Raw genomic sequence first — 15,369 nt, forward strand, 5'->3', positions numbered from 1 at the left:
TATGGTGTCGGTGTCCTTAAAAAAAGTTTTACTTTCAAACTTGAAGGTGGAGGCTGAGAGAGATTGAGAGAGATGTTTGTGTTTTCTGTGAGTTTTCAGTTAATGGTGAGGATAGAGGATAGACTGGGCAGAAATGGAGGCTTATTCTCAAAGCTGGTCATAGGTTACAGTCTACTACCAATCAAAATGTCCAGACTTGCATAATTCATTTCCCAGTAGCAATTAGTTTGTGTTTCATTCATTTCAGTGTTTTTTAAGTTTGGATTGGTATGTTTGATGGTCACTGCCATTGACACACAGTTTAAATGCTTGTCTACTGTTGGATTAAATTTCAATCCCTGTATACTTGTTTCATATCTGACAACTGAATTGGAAAAACATTGAGCCAATGGTTACACAATGAATAGAGAAGCTCAGTGATGGCCACTGCTATTGCTCACAGTGGTTTTTGTCTGATGGAATCATATTTTAATCAATACAACAATTTTTAGAATTCACTGCCAACATCCTGTCGGGACTGCTGCCCCTTTTCTGGTGGTTTCCCACTCTTATGTAGGAGTTGAAACACAACCTGAAGAATGTCAGTATTTAGGCTTTAGCCAGAGGTGTGAAAGCAGAATAGAATCAGGGCAAATAAAAACTGATTGTGCTGACATGAAAAATGCTCTGTACCATAGGTAATGGAGAGGAAGGTCAAGCAGCGGAGAGTTGCAAACGCACTGTTGCTCGGTCTATCCATGTGCCGCTGTATGTATATAATTCAGCAAAGATCTCTAGAAGACCTTGATGCACTTCTGCTCAATATTCCATGTTAGTCATAAAGGGCTGCTGAAATAATAGGCAAGGTTTTTATTCTGTAAAGCCCTGTTCCCATGAAATACAGATTAATCCCCTGTGTGATGATCCTGTTCCACAGTTTACATCTTCTGTTGCCATCTCCCACTGCTCGTGGAGTCCAGGAACCCACAGGTCTTTTTTTTTTCTTTTTCCTTTTTTTTTTTGAATAAATATTGCATGCAAATGCAGCCTTTGCTAAAACTGCCTGCAAAAGCTTAATGGAGTGTGGAAGTTGCCAAGCAACATTCCAGCCTGGGCTGGCAAATTTATTCCAGGGACTGCAGACACAGAGCCTATTGAAAAGTCCCAGTCATGATGAGCAAGACTGCTGTGGCGTGGCTTGAGGGAAATACATTCTGAGTAGTAGTCTAACAAAGCAATTGGGATTCACAGCTTGGGTAGAGCAAATTGAAAATGTTGGGACTACAACTCTAGCTATGAAGTACGAAGAAACTTTAAATTATCTAAAGGCTGTGCATCTCATTTCACTAGTAATATGTGAATTTTATCCCCAATTGTGTAAAACAACCTCTCTAGTATTTGCTGCAATGACAATCGAAAAAACTGAGCTTATCTGTTCATGTAAGTGCTATGAGAAACCTGGACACTGACTTGTTACAGCATATTGCAACCACCTCACCACCCTCACATTATTTGTTTTATTTTATTAATTTATTTTACTTAATCATGTGTGTTAAATTAGATTAAAAATAAGGAAAAGTACTGTATGGAAAGTCTAACATTGTAGAGATTTTAACCCCCAGATAGAATACTATGCAGAGAAATTCTGTTTTTCTCTGTAGCCATTTTGCAGCTGGGTCCATCCTATTGGCAAGAGATAGCAGAAATCACATTTCAGTGTCTACGATAGAGGTAATTGAAATTTGTAAGCGCCTAGGGTAGAGTACGTGTGTCTTAGTCTGTCCCTTGTATGACCGATAGTGTATCATAAGCCTTTGAGACATTGTATCAACCAGGTTGATCCGGCGGGGAAGGGTCACTTGGAAATATCACTTCATGACTCTGGCCCAGTGACCTGAGGGTTTTACACCTTTATTCCTTTTGTGGATGCATGTCTTTGTGTTTTGCTCTCAAGGTGTAGCTACAAGTGTTTAGACAAACCTTGTTATAGATATATGTATAGTAAAATGTTTCTGAATATTTGAAACACTATACAGTATTTTGCAAACATACTCTGTCAGTGTTACTTGTCAGAAAACTAAGCAGGTTCAGAGTGGGAGTACATTTCATTTAAAATTATGAAACCATATGCTCTTGATGATAATTTTTAGAATATTTGATAAAGTTAGTGCCATATCACTGAAAGCGGCTCAGTGTCACTAATAAAGCAAAATAAAATTAACAGTGATAGACAAATGTTTATTTAATTGCATATTTACAGAGTAGCCTCAAGTATAATGAGGTAAATTGCAATAGGGACAATAATTATCTCCTGTAAGCCTGATCTTTATCAGTCATATCACAACTGCTGCATATTTGATCTGGATTTGTAGCAAACAAGGCAGGACTGGAAAGTGTTCTTCATATTTGAGGAAATAACAAACGCTGTTGAAAAGTTTTTCAAGGATAACCTGATTTTGCATTATAATGTACAGTGTTGCCATGTTACTAGATCTTGGCAGTTATCGCACAGATGATAAGATTATCACAGGTTGTGAAAAAAGAAAAATCTTCCTTTAATTTTAGCTTTGCCATTTGTGACAGAGTAAGCCAATTAGTGATGTTTTTTTCACGTTGGCTGTTTTGTTGCTTATGCACCTGGCTGACTGGTGAAGTAGTGACAGTACACTCTGTCTACAAGAGTAAATAAATGCAGCAGCAGCACTCTCATTTTCCTTCTGCACCAAGGTGAGGAATTCACCATTTGTTGTAGCTGCTTTGTCGTCCAACCAGGTTGATAGAGGTTTAGATGTTGTTGCCTGCTGCAACTGGGCGACTGTTACTGTCAAGCACTGCAGTATAAGCCATTACCTACACGGAACTTTAATTTTTTCCTAACAGCAAGGCTTTTGCATGCATACATATAGAACTAATCCTAATGAAATAATCAGCTAGGTTTTGCATTTGTTTTTTCTAAAAGGACAGGCTTACTCTATGTGTTTTAACAGGTTGCCAGTGCAAAGGATTGTGACAGCTTAGAAGGGGGTAGATATAGTACTGTTTTTGTAGATTTTACTTACTTTACCCAAGCTGTCATGGTTACTGTCTCAATGACTGATCAAATCCTGTGAATAGGTGCATACTTTCCCTTTATGTGTCTGTGTTTTCCTTTCGACTGCATTTTGCCATGCCACGTCGTGCACCTAATATACTAACATAACATATGCACATAATAAACATCCACCCATAATATCATAATGCACAGAAGTGTAATCAAGTGCATTTCTGCCTGAAGCATCACCTAAATCACACAGATAAATGTCTTCCTTTTTTCAAATGACTTGCTGGTCCTACATGACTTATATTTACAATTAAGATACCTGGTTTCTGCTCTTATCCATGTGCAAACATGTTAATATTGGCATTTATGTACTGAATCGCAGTGGATGATGACAAAAATTACAGTAGAAACCATTGTTTAAAGCACACTGTGCGTATAGTCTGTAAAAAAAAAAAAAAACTACAATCATTTGTGAGCCTTCATTTTTGATACTTCAGCACTCATACTTATGCTCTGTACATGGCAAATTTTACTTTGCACCATTCAGTTGTCATTAAGGAACAATGTGCATCTGCCCTTTAATGTTTAATTATTGTGTCAGAAAAAATTGTTGTAGTCATATTTATAACAGTAACTCTGCTTCTCTTTTAAAGAGATGAATTATTCATGGCACTCAACCTTTGCCCTTGGGCACTGCTTGTAAACATACAGACATACATTGCCCCACAGGAATTCAGTCTTGTTTACACCAAGTTCAGTGGCTAGTGTATAACTTTTTTGTCCGTTACTTCCAGCAGGATATGGTAATGGAAAAAAAAAACAGAAAAAAAACCAAAACATGTGGAGGCCCATTTATCTTTGAAAAAAATGCCAAACTGTGCTTCAAGTAAAATGATTCTTTTTTCCAGCCTAAGTTTGTATAGTTCGTATTTAGCCTTGAGGAGGTGTTTGTTTGGTGTAGCCTCCTATGTGAATATTTGATGGCTTCAGAGGTGAGCCAAATTCTTCCAATTAGCAGGACCCTCCATCATATTTCTTGTATATATATATATTTTTTTTTTTCTTTTGCAATGGGAAATGTGTTATTCAAATTGAGATGATTGTCATAAAGCCATTTTACATGTCTGAAGTCAAAAATTGAGTCTAAGCTTTCCTTGCTTTTCCTTGCAACACTAACCATGTCACCATATATGCCTCTAACTCTTGACCTAATTTTAGCAATGTTTTATAGCAGATCACACACATTTTTAATCATGGTTAACTTTCATAAACAGAGCATTCGGTCACCTCATTCTATCTGCCTGAGGCTTTTTATAGTTCCAGTGTATGTCTGTATAATACTAAAGACAACATATGCATAATGATTTCCAAATAATGTGTCAGGAGGCAAGATGGGAGCACTGACAGATTGCAGTAACAAATCTGGGCTGTAACAAGATGGACAGAGAATAAGTTAGAGAGAGAGACTGTGGAGACTGAAAGAGGTAAAAGGAGTGAGTCTAACCATGAGAAAGGGGAACTTAGATCTTAGCTGAGTGTGAAAGTCTCAGAGAGAACAAGTTAGATGGAGAGTGTGATAATGAGCAAGAGAGTTATAATGAGTGAGACAGCGAATGAGAGAAGAGGGGGAGAGAAACAGAGTGCTGTAGAGAACGATCATAAAAACGTTGACCCTGGGGGCTGATTGTTGACTCATCAGTGATGTTCGCTGGAGAGTAAGATTATGCCTGGGGCCACCCTAGTACATGACTAGTTGCATCCCACGCAGAAATCGTTACCTTGTCTGCCTGCATCAGCTTACAGTATATACCCTAAGCTCAATGTGATTAAACTAATATGAACTATGAACTCTGCTCTGGCCCCACCTTGACTTGATACGCAGTTTTGCTATGGGGCCGCACTCAAATTTGCCTCTGTCAAATTTGAGTGTATTGAGCACTCACTTGAGTGACTGCATTGACTTTATGCGACAACCTTTGGTTTTCAAGTTGATGACATTCTGGGTACCGATTGTGCCACTGCAATAGCTTGTTATGGTTGTCAGTCAACAAGAAAAAACAATGATAAAGACCCAAACAAGAAAAAAAGGTAAAAAGAGCTAAAAAGAGTGCAGCTAAAACTGCAAGTAAAGTATATCCTTGTCGTCTTCTGCCTCTCTCTTGAAGTGACCAATACTTACTGCCTTCAATCCACAGAGGGGATTTTTTTTTACCCTAGATAGAAGCCTAATGGACTGGATGAAGCTTGTGCCAAGGTGCAGCCACATACTCCCTGCCAAAAGGGCTGATGAAATTTTACTGTGATAATGGGTCATTAAAAATATATGTGAATGTGCTGTCATACAATCCCACTGGTTTCTGTAAATGAGGCTTGTGTATGCTGTCACAGCCCAGAATCTCATAAGGACTGTGCTGCCACAAAGCAAGGAGGACAGGTAGTTCTTCCATAATTCATTACCAGAAGGACAAACATATGCTGCCATTTTCCTTGCCTTTTGCTACTGTCTGTGCTGTGAGTGTCTTTAACACCTTATCTGGGCTTTGTGCATATTTTGCCGTAGGGCACATGTATCCAATGCACTGGCTTTGGTCAAAAAATTGGCTTGAATTACGTTGCAGTTACAATAGTTGTGTCTGAGCAATTGCTTGTAACTGCATTGGCCAATGGTAGTTTACCTGTTTGGCTATGTACTAATAGGAACTTCTGAACTTCATGTAGCCTGAATGACCAGTTAAATTTAACTCCAATGCAGAGATTGTAGTAAAAGCCGAGCATATGTTTATTAACAAAAAAAAAAGTAAACAAATGGAAATGAGGATTTCAATGTAAAAATGTCAGCTGAAACAGACAAACAGATTAGTGGTCACTTATCACAGATAATATGTTTGAATCCACCTGTTCTCAATGAATTTTGAATTTGCAATTTAAAAAAAGTTTTAGAAACTCTTCAGTACCCCCAAAATGTTTTAGTGTGACGCAATCAGGCAGAACTCAAACCAAAACTCAAACCCTCAACAACAATCTCATCAACTTAAGCTGTTAACAGGAAAAGTAACTACAAGTTTCCTTTTACACAAAGGCAACTAAGATGTGCTGTAAAAGTTGTCCTGGAAAGAGATGCTTTTTTTATATAGACAGGTAGCTGATCACAAGGGTAATCAGCTTATGAGAAACAAATGTCCGGAACTAGATACTCACCAAGATTGCCTAGAGTTCAGGTGATTTATAGCTCAATAAGATGGATATGCAGATGATTCAGGCATCTCCATCACATCTTGGCTGATGTGGTTAAGTTGGCAAATTGTATTGGAAGCAGTTATATATATATATATTTTTTTTTTTTTGATACTTTGTGTTGGTGGACCCACTTTTTCATGACTGTCAGACAAACCCCTTTAAGACCATTCAGACAGAGGCAAGCGCAGAGGGAGATAGAGACCCTGCAGAGGTAGTCAAGTTTCATTGATTAGCTTTCACATGATACTCGAGAACTGGAGCCTGTTATCTGACTTTATATCCCATTTAAGATAAATACTCCAAATACACCAAAAATGCTTTGTCGCCATGGAAAAATGATGTGCTGGCAAGACTTTGAGTTTTAGCCATACCTGAATAAAATGGAATCAAATTGAAATGCTGCCACTACTGTGTGTAACCACTTAATTTAACCTTGAATATTTCATCATTAGTCCTGCATTTCAGAATGACAGTGTCACATAACATGAACAAGTAATATTTTTCTTGAATCTTGTCACCTGAAGATGTTTTCAGATAAGCTGTTCTGTCCTTGTTTAAGCAATGTTTTCTTAGTTTGGTAATATTAACCTCAGCTCTCAAACAGTCCAGGACGTTGGTCTGTCTCACTGTAACAAGTGGAACACTGAGAAGTCAAAAGCCGAATCATTTTGGAACATATTGTACAGGACTCACTCATGAAACAAAGGAGTAGCCTCAACCAGAAACATAGGAGGAATTCCTACCACTGTTTGTTGGTTGGTTGTGAATCAAGTATTATTGGGAAAAGACAAACCAGATGCAGCACAAGTCCATAGTTTCAGATTGATTACCGGGATGTATGTGTCATCTGACCATAGGCTCTTTTTCTGTTTTTGCTCAATCTGTTAATGGGATTAAACTCTTAAATAATTACACTTAAATATTTAAGTGTAATTACCTCAGCCAAGGAGGTAAGGTTTTTTACCTGTGTCTGTTCGCTTGTTGTGGAAGGATTAAGCAAAAAGCTCTGAACCGATTTGCACCAAACTGGAAAGATGAGGCATGGGCCAGGGAAGAACCCATCAAATTTAGGGGCAAATCGGGATCATTTACTATGAATTTGAGTGTTTTTCTCTGAAGTCTGGTGTATGTTGTTTGACATTGGCTTTGGCGGAAGTCTGTGCTCTCTGAGTGTCCTTCTAGTTTGTTTATTTGTCAGCAGGATTACGCAAAACGTACTGAACCGATTTGCACCAAACTTGGGAGGGGAATGAATACATGGGCCAGGGAATAACCCATTAAGTTTTTGGGGGGATCCAGGATTGAATCTCTTGTTTGGCCTTGGTGGAGGTATGTGCTCTAATGAATGCCATTCTAGTTTTCTATGTGAAAGAGGAGAAAAGGTGGTTAATTAATCCCAGTACCTGCTGATGAGTCATATACAAGCTGGCAGTCACGTGGCATGGATGGGTGGTTAGCCAGTTGGGTGGGTAGTTGATTATTAAAATTTACATCTGAGGCAAATGTACTGTATATTTTGCAGATTTGTTTTTAAAATAGTAGACTGTGTAATAGATGACCTAGCTCCATAACTTTTGCTGCCATTACACTGTCATGATGAATTATAGTTAGTGAGGTTTTATATACTTTTTATATATTAATTGCTAGAAACTTTGGTAATGTACAGTAAACTAGTTTGACCATATAGTCCTTCTGATTTGTTTGTCTGTTGACAGCATGAAAAAAACCTTACAAATCTGTCTTGTTTTGACGCAACATTGATAATCTCTGAGCCCCTATTTCTGTGACTAGAGGTAATACTACTGATAAACATGGCCAGGAGCAGATTGGTTTGTTCAAGTTAAATAGTATTATAGAAAAAAAGATGACTACCACAGACATTACAGACTCGTGCAGTTCAAAAAGGATCCCTAACAGTTACTCATGTCTCTCTAAGCAGCAACATAGATGCTTAGAGAGACAAAAATTCATAGATGCTGGTAAGCAATTGAACATAATGAACATCAACATTTTCTGGACAGAAAGAATCAGCAACCCCTCAATAACATCTCATTAAAGAGAAATAACTGAACAGTATTTCTTTCTATGAGCAAGATAGATAACACGCACAAGGCAATCTCATCCTTGCATTGTGAAATTTCTTGCCAGGCTAGCATACATGAGTTTTATGATAATGCATCAACTACACACAACACACAAGTGATCCATTGGGCGAAGCTCATTCATTCTGAAGGAGAAAGATCAAATAGCAGGGGGAGGAGAGATGGAGACTGAAGGAGCCTTTCTAAGATTATGACATTTCTCTTCCCTGATCTATTGTAATCTGCAGTGTATGCCCTTGTTTTTGACAGGGAAAGGACTCCATCCCAAAAGCCGAGATGATAAAGACGCCAGCTCAAAACTGAAAAGTGCAGTCAAAGTTTTTAGTGGAGGGGCTGTAACATTAAGCCAATCAGACATGTTATCTATTCTCCAGCCTCTTCTGCTCTTGAATTCTCTTTATAGGGGAGCGCTTGCAGTTTTGTATTTTCTTTGATTGTCCCAACCTTTAACATATCATCTGGTATTTCTAAGCATTTAAATAATGTTCACTTTGTCAAATTGAGAGCCAGTCTCAAAATCCACTCTTCAAGTTTGCCTACCACATTCTTATTTACAATCAAAGTCATTCATTTCCTAAATTGCCATTGATGTGCCTTCTATCATTATTATTATTATTTGATCATTTATACATAGATGAGCCAAAACAATAGGACCACTCACAGGTGAGGTGAAAAATGCTGATTTTCTTGTAACAACGGCACATGTCAAGGTCTACGATATATTAGACGGTTCTGTCCAATTGGTGTCTATAGACATGTTGTTATAAATACACTAAATGCAAACATTTATTTTTTATTTTTAAATGCTCAAGAATTAAAGGACATGGTTAAAAATCCAGGCAAAGAAACTGGAGTAAACACTCTGAGTGGTGCATTCATCTTGCCAGGTGCACACCGTACAGGTTGTTTGTTGTAGTGTAATTGTGTGGAGACATTTTCTTGGCACACATTACTTCCCTTAATACTATCTGAGCACCATTCAGACACCACAGCATACTTAGACATTGTTACTGACCAGGTAATAATAACCAGGAGGATAACAAGCCTTGTCACAAAGCACTCCATCCTAAAATGGTTCAAGGAACATGACAGTGATTTTAAAAATACTTCACTACCCTGCACTTTCTCCAGGTCTCAGCCCAATAGAGCACCTTTGAGATGTGTTGGTAAGGGATTTTGCACTGGCAAATATCTAAAGGAACTGTGTATTAAGTCAGAATGAACCAAAAAGTGGGAACCCTCATTTGAATGCTTGCTTGAAAGAATTGAGGCTGTTCTGAAGCAAACGTCTCTTATGCAACCCTAGCTAGTTACTATATATCTTATAAAGTTAATTTTAAAGTGTTCACTGCATATGACTGTGCTCGTCTTACAATCCCTTTATTTTCTTTAAATGACTAAAATGTGTGACCACCCAGACTTGATTGCTTTAATCATAGGATTAATTTAAACAGTCCCCTGAAACCATTAATATCTGGCAAAAACCACCATGGATAGTAGAAACATTCACATCCTCTTGTCACATATTTCAAAATGACTGCTTTTGAAATGGAGGAAAAATATATTGCAACCACGTGAGAGTAGGATCAACCTGTAATTGTACATTTTTGTATTATTATTTCCCAACAGGCATAGTGACATGAAATACAGGAATGCACTAATGTCTAGCTCTAATAACCAAAGAGGTATGTGATTAAAGCAACCTAACTGCTTTGGGATAGTTCAAGGTGAAGATGCAGGAATGAAAATGTTGTCCATTGTCCAAGTGCATTGCGTTACACTACCATGGCTAGGCCCAGAGGACAAAAGATTCATCATAGTCCTGAATAAATTAGGATAACAAGTTTACAATGATTTATTGACTTAATATCTGGACGTGATTACAGCAAAGGAGCAGATTGGAGTCATGCATGGCTGGCTTTCGATTAGAAATGAGTGACACTGTACTTGTGAGAGTATGTATACATGTGCTTGTTCACAAAAGGGTTTCACAAAGGGGGGGAGTGCAGCCTATTAAACATAGCACGCTGTTGGTATGCTAATACCACAGCAGTGAGCTGTCCCTAAGGGTAAAATCATCTCTTATTCAGGCTTTGCTTCAACCATGGGCATTCTCACTACTCAACAGATACAGAAACAGGTCTGCCTGTGCTGCTCTATGTGAGTACACATTTTTGTGTATAAGTGTATGTGTGTGTGCAAATGAATTTTTGTTTTTTGCTTTGTCAGAGTTTTTGGGCTGTCATTTGTCTTTGGCTGCTGTGTGTGAGCAATCTGTTTTTATGTCACATAGAATAAGTAGTAAGGCACCCTTATTATAAAAACATAGAAATTGTTAAATCTATCCCCACATTTCCTCCTTCCTGCTCGCTCCATGTCCTCAGTACTATCATCTGGCTGGTTGCTTGGTGGTCAGTCCAAACCGCCATCTTTTGGGATATAAGGTGCAGTATTGCCTCCAGTGGCCGTTAGGGGTCATGTAGTCTCTTAGTTGTGTTTCTTACTTTGCCTCTCATTTTCCCACTGTTGTGTCTTTCTTGGTTTTGTCGTGAGTTTTACAGTGTTCTACTGTGAGGCGACATGCCAGGGGAGAGTCGTACTGGTACAAAGTGAAGATGACAGGAAGCTGCTCCATAATTCATAGCCAGAAGGACAAACATATGCTGCCATTTTTTTTACCTTTATCAATTGCCTCTATTACCTGTGTTTTTTTTGTTTTTTTTTCTTCATGCAGATGTAGCTAACACATTGGTGAAAGGTAATACAGGGCGAAAACAGCCTTTACTTGTATTTCATTTAGCATTTTCAGCTATTTGAAGTCTGCTCTTCACAATGTGTCCCAATTACAGTTAACCTGCATGTCTGTGTACCAGTTAGATCAGCCACTTTCAGTAGTTTTGAAAATTGTTAAGTTATGTTGATGGAAACTTCTACAATGTTGGTTAATTAGTCAGAATTTCGCTGAGAGTGCTACTATACAAAAAATGTGAAAAATCTGCTGGCTCAAACAGGTTTACTTTTTTTTAACTAAATGAATATTGACTTTTTATACAGTATGTTCTTTCTATTTACAAAACTGATAAGGAATCAAGATTATTCTTTGAGATTAATGTTTCATATAGCCACACATACTATAGTATATAAGTATGTGTGGCTTTCTTTCTATTCAGTAATGCTGGGTTTCAAAGATTAAACCCACTTGTTAAAAATGAATGGCATAATGGTATTTCATACTAATATTATCTCTGTGCTAGTACTATGACGATGTTTATTGTTAACTATTCCTTTTAAATTAACTTTTCCAACCATCCCACACACTGGATCATTAAAACTATGCGAGACAGTTGGAAATTCATTTTCTTGGAAAGGTAAAATATCTGTAGATATTAATTTACTTTCATAACCTGTGCCTCTTTTCAATCAAATTCCTTTATGGTTGTGATATCTGTCTTGTAGATGAACACAAGCAACTCAGATCCCACAGCCTGTGATGCAGGCACGGGATGAGTGCTTTTCCATATGACAGGAATGGCACAGTGTAAGGTGCCACTTACATTGGAGGAGTGATGGAGGTTGGAAAAAACCACAGTAAGAACCTGCCATGTGCACGGCCTCCTTACTACATGGTGGCTGTTGTTTCCTGAGTGTTGACAGATATTACTTGGTGTTTGGTTGAGATGAGAGAAAAAAATATGGTGCTAATGAGCTCAGCCCCATGGTGTCCACAAAAATGAAACTACTAATGGATCCATCTTCATTGGGAGGCAGGTGGATGAGAGAAGCAGACAAGAGAGAGAGGGATAAAAGAGAAGTGATATATAGAATATGTAACTTTCACAAGATGCAAGTGCACTAGAGGGCGATATTGAGGCTGTAATCTTACCATAATGATCCAGTCAGCCATTTCTATTCATTTGGTTGGAGAAAGATGTGTATCAATGTGTGTACACATTGATATAATCAGGAATGCTGAATTGTAAATATTCATTCAGGACATTATTTAAATAATTCTGTTTTCGTGATCATAAGTTCTCAGTTGCTTCGCTCACTGCTTTTTTACTGAGGATACGATTTAATTATTACTTTTGTGATTAACTCATATGAAATCATTAAGTGAAGGAAGTTTAATTGAGTTCCATGTCAGACTCTAGAAAGACATTGTCCAGATGCCCTCTTGATGCAGTTCATAAAGTGTGACATTACGCTCGGGTGCCTTTTATTGTAACCTGTGGAGGTTACAATTTATTTATTTATGGAATTATTTCTTGTTTATTAGTTACTAGTGCCATCTAATCAAGGGTTTGTCTTTGACAACATCCTAAATAGTTTTCATTATAAAAATATAACACATGCCTTCAGTTAAGGAGTGTTACTGAGATAGACCAGTATGGCTCATATTTACCGTTCAATTGAAATTAAATTGCATTTATTTATTTATGTATTTTGTCAGCTACAGCACACACATCTGCTCTGTAAATCATATGTCCCATGTTTTCCTTAAAGCAGTAATAACACTGTTCTATCAAAGGCACACGGTCACAGTGACTGAGATTAGCTTTCCTGCGACAATCTCCTTCTAATCTAAGTTAAAAAAAAAAAAATAAGCTGAATTAAACAGCATCTAATCATGCCTCCAAAAGTCACTTTGGTCTGTTTAGATGCCGGTGTGGTCCTTACTCTTCAATACCAGTGCCTACAACACATTGTCTGCCCATGGCTTGTCAGCTACAGCAAAAGATTGTTTTGCTGCTGTCAATCGAACACAGACACCGACAATCCCCTCCAGCAGCAGAGACAAAGAGGAGCATTTCTGATATTTCCCCAAAGACTTTTTTTCCTCCCTGTCATGATAAAAAAAACTATTGCAATGAAAATTTAAAATAATAGTGACATTATTATTATTCGGACTGCAAAAAGAGACGACTAAATGTGATTTTAATTGGACTTCAAGTATCACACGTTGCATTGTGTAAAGGTTATTTTCCACATGTTAAATGCCATGGCTCACCAAAGAGATACAAAATTGAAAGGAATACCTACTTATGGAAAGAATTAAGGTCACCTTATCCTCAGATTCTTTCACTTACTCATACACACAAACAGCAGAGTCACAGCAGCATATTACATGGCTGATTTTCTGTTTTGTTGTTTAGGATTTGTCATCATTTTACCATCATCTTGTCTAATCAAATAAACCAAATGTGTATCATCTATTGTAAAGGGTGCCTATGTGCAGAATTTTGCATCTGTAATAAAAAGATCTCAAATAGACTGTAAAGTTGTGCTGTTTTGTCTGGCCCTAGGTGGTATCTCATAGGTAATGTTATGTTGTGATTGATTGAAAGTGTGTTTAGTGAAAAATTTACAGTGAACCATACTATGTCAAAATAAAAGAATCGTGATGTAAAATAGGTCTCCCCTCGGCATGGGAACATAGTTGGTTCACTACATTGAGGACAGACTGCTTCTAAACTGCATTGTCGCACATCGTCCACTTATTGTCCCTATGAAAAAGCGAGCAGGTGTGCCACCATTATATAGTATGTCAGCAAGGTTTTTAAGTGATTTTAAGTGATATCTAATATTTAAGGTTGAATTTATTTCAGAAAATATAGATTTACTCCATAAATACTGCAAATCATGTTTTAATTAACGTTGGATTGTTATGGCACACTGGTTTGGTAGATATTTTTCCATGGTTCCCTTCTGGGGAGAGAGACATGCAAATTAGATTGCATATATGACCCTTGAAGCAAATGGAATATTCCAGTCAAAGCAACATTAACCTCTGTGTTATTGGTTCAAGGTGTGAGGTTTGGCCTTTTTCAAAACAGCAGCAAGATTGAAAAGATTTAATAATTTTAATTCTCACCAGCTTACTTGATAATTGCCATCCAGACACAATAAAATGCCCAGTGAATGGCCATAATACTCACACATAAATTTTGATTTCCAAAAAATTCACCACCGTATTTTGAATAACCTCAATTTTCCTCTGTTCTTTGTCCCCTACCACTTCATTTTTTGCAGTGCTGTTTGGTCAGTTTGTGGTTTTCCAGACTTTGACCAGTGATGTGGTCGAGATCTATGATGGATCCTCCACAGATTCTTCCCTTCTCTCCTCCATATATGGATCACACTCCGGTAAAAAACACAACACTGCAACCCTTGAGCCAAGTGTCTCATTTTATTTATGCTACTAGCTCATAGGTATGAATAGTTCTGTCAAGCACAGCATTTTGTACTGCAGGTAAAAAATGGTACATCCATCTCTCAACTAAGTTCAATTCAAATAACCATTTTTCTTAGACAAATTAAAAGTCTAAAATCTGAGCAGCCTTATGCTGTCAAGGATAAAGATTTTTTCCCTTCTTACATTTCTGTAATGATAATATAATGAAACACAATGATGATACATAATACATTATGATTGCAATTGAATAAAATTCTGAGAACCATAAAAAGAACAAAAACAAAAGCAAACCAGCTGTTGTAAATTGCTGTCACACTCTACCTGATTACTTTGTGGCACAATGTAAAATTTTTCAAATTAATGTGATCTGCTATTTCAGCTATAACACTGAGGATATATTGATCAGATCTGACCGTACACTTAAATCACATTGAAAATCGTATATAAGACACAAACAACTACATGGTACACAGAGAAGAATCAGCATTTTCCCACTTTTGTCAATTAAGAGTTAGTAAGGGCATTTATATGTTTTATGTTGATAATTAGTCAGTTATTTGTTTCTCTGGTTATATGTAATCTCTGGACATTTGTAAACCACTTCATCTAAAACAGTCTTAATCCTGTTTCCATTGATTTTATAATTTAGGCGAGACACTTCCTTTAAGTTCGGGAAACAAGATAACACTCAAGTTTACCACAAATGGAACAGAAACCGCAAAAGGATTTCATTTTGTTTATCAAGGTAAGACTGCTTTTTTGGATACATTTCCAGAATTTTGATGTGGAAACTTATTTGGTGCATTGAGTGTGTTTGC

The 15,369-nt window shown here is 37.4% G+C and overlaps 1 protein-coding gene across 5 annotated transcripts in view; it reads left to right on the plus strand.

The window, feature by feature from the left end:
* Window positions 1-15,369, plus strand: part of LOC120784015 (CUB and sushi domain-containing protein 3-like) — a 160,438-nt gene that overhangs the window by 56,195 nt on the left and 88,874 nt on the right. For all 5 annotated transcript variants that reach the window (XM_040117427.1, XM_040117423.1, XM_040117425.1 and 2 more), the window contains exons 28-29: window positions 14,389-14,502; window positions 15,201-15,296. In XM_040117427.1, the coding sequence (XP_039973361.1) occupies window positions 14,389-14,502; window positions 15,201-15,296 (210 nt within the window). The remainder of the gene's footprint in view (window positions 1-14,388; window positions 14,503-15,200; window positions 15,297-15,369) is intronic.

The sequence above is a fragment of the Xiphias gladius genome, chromosome 22, assembly GCF_016859285.1.
Source record: "Xiphias gladius isolate SHS-SW01 ecotype Sanya breed wild chromosome 22, ASM1685928v1, whole genome shotgun sequence".
NCBI lineage: Eukaryota > Metazoa > Chordata > Actinopteri > Istiophoriformes > Xiphiidae > Xiphias > Xiphias gladius.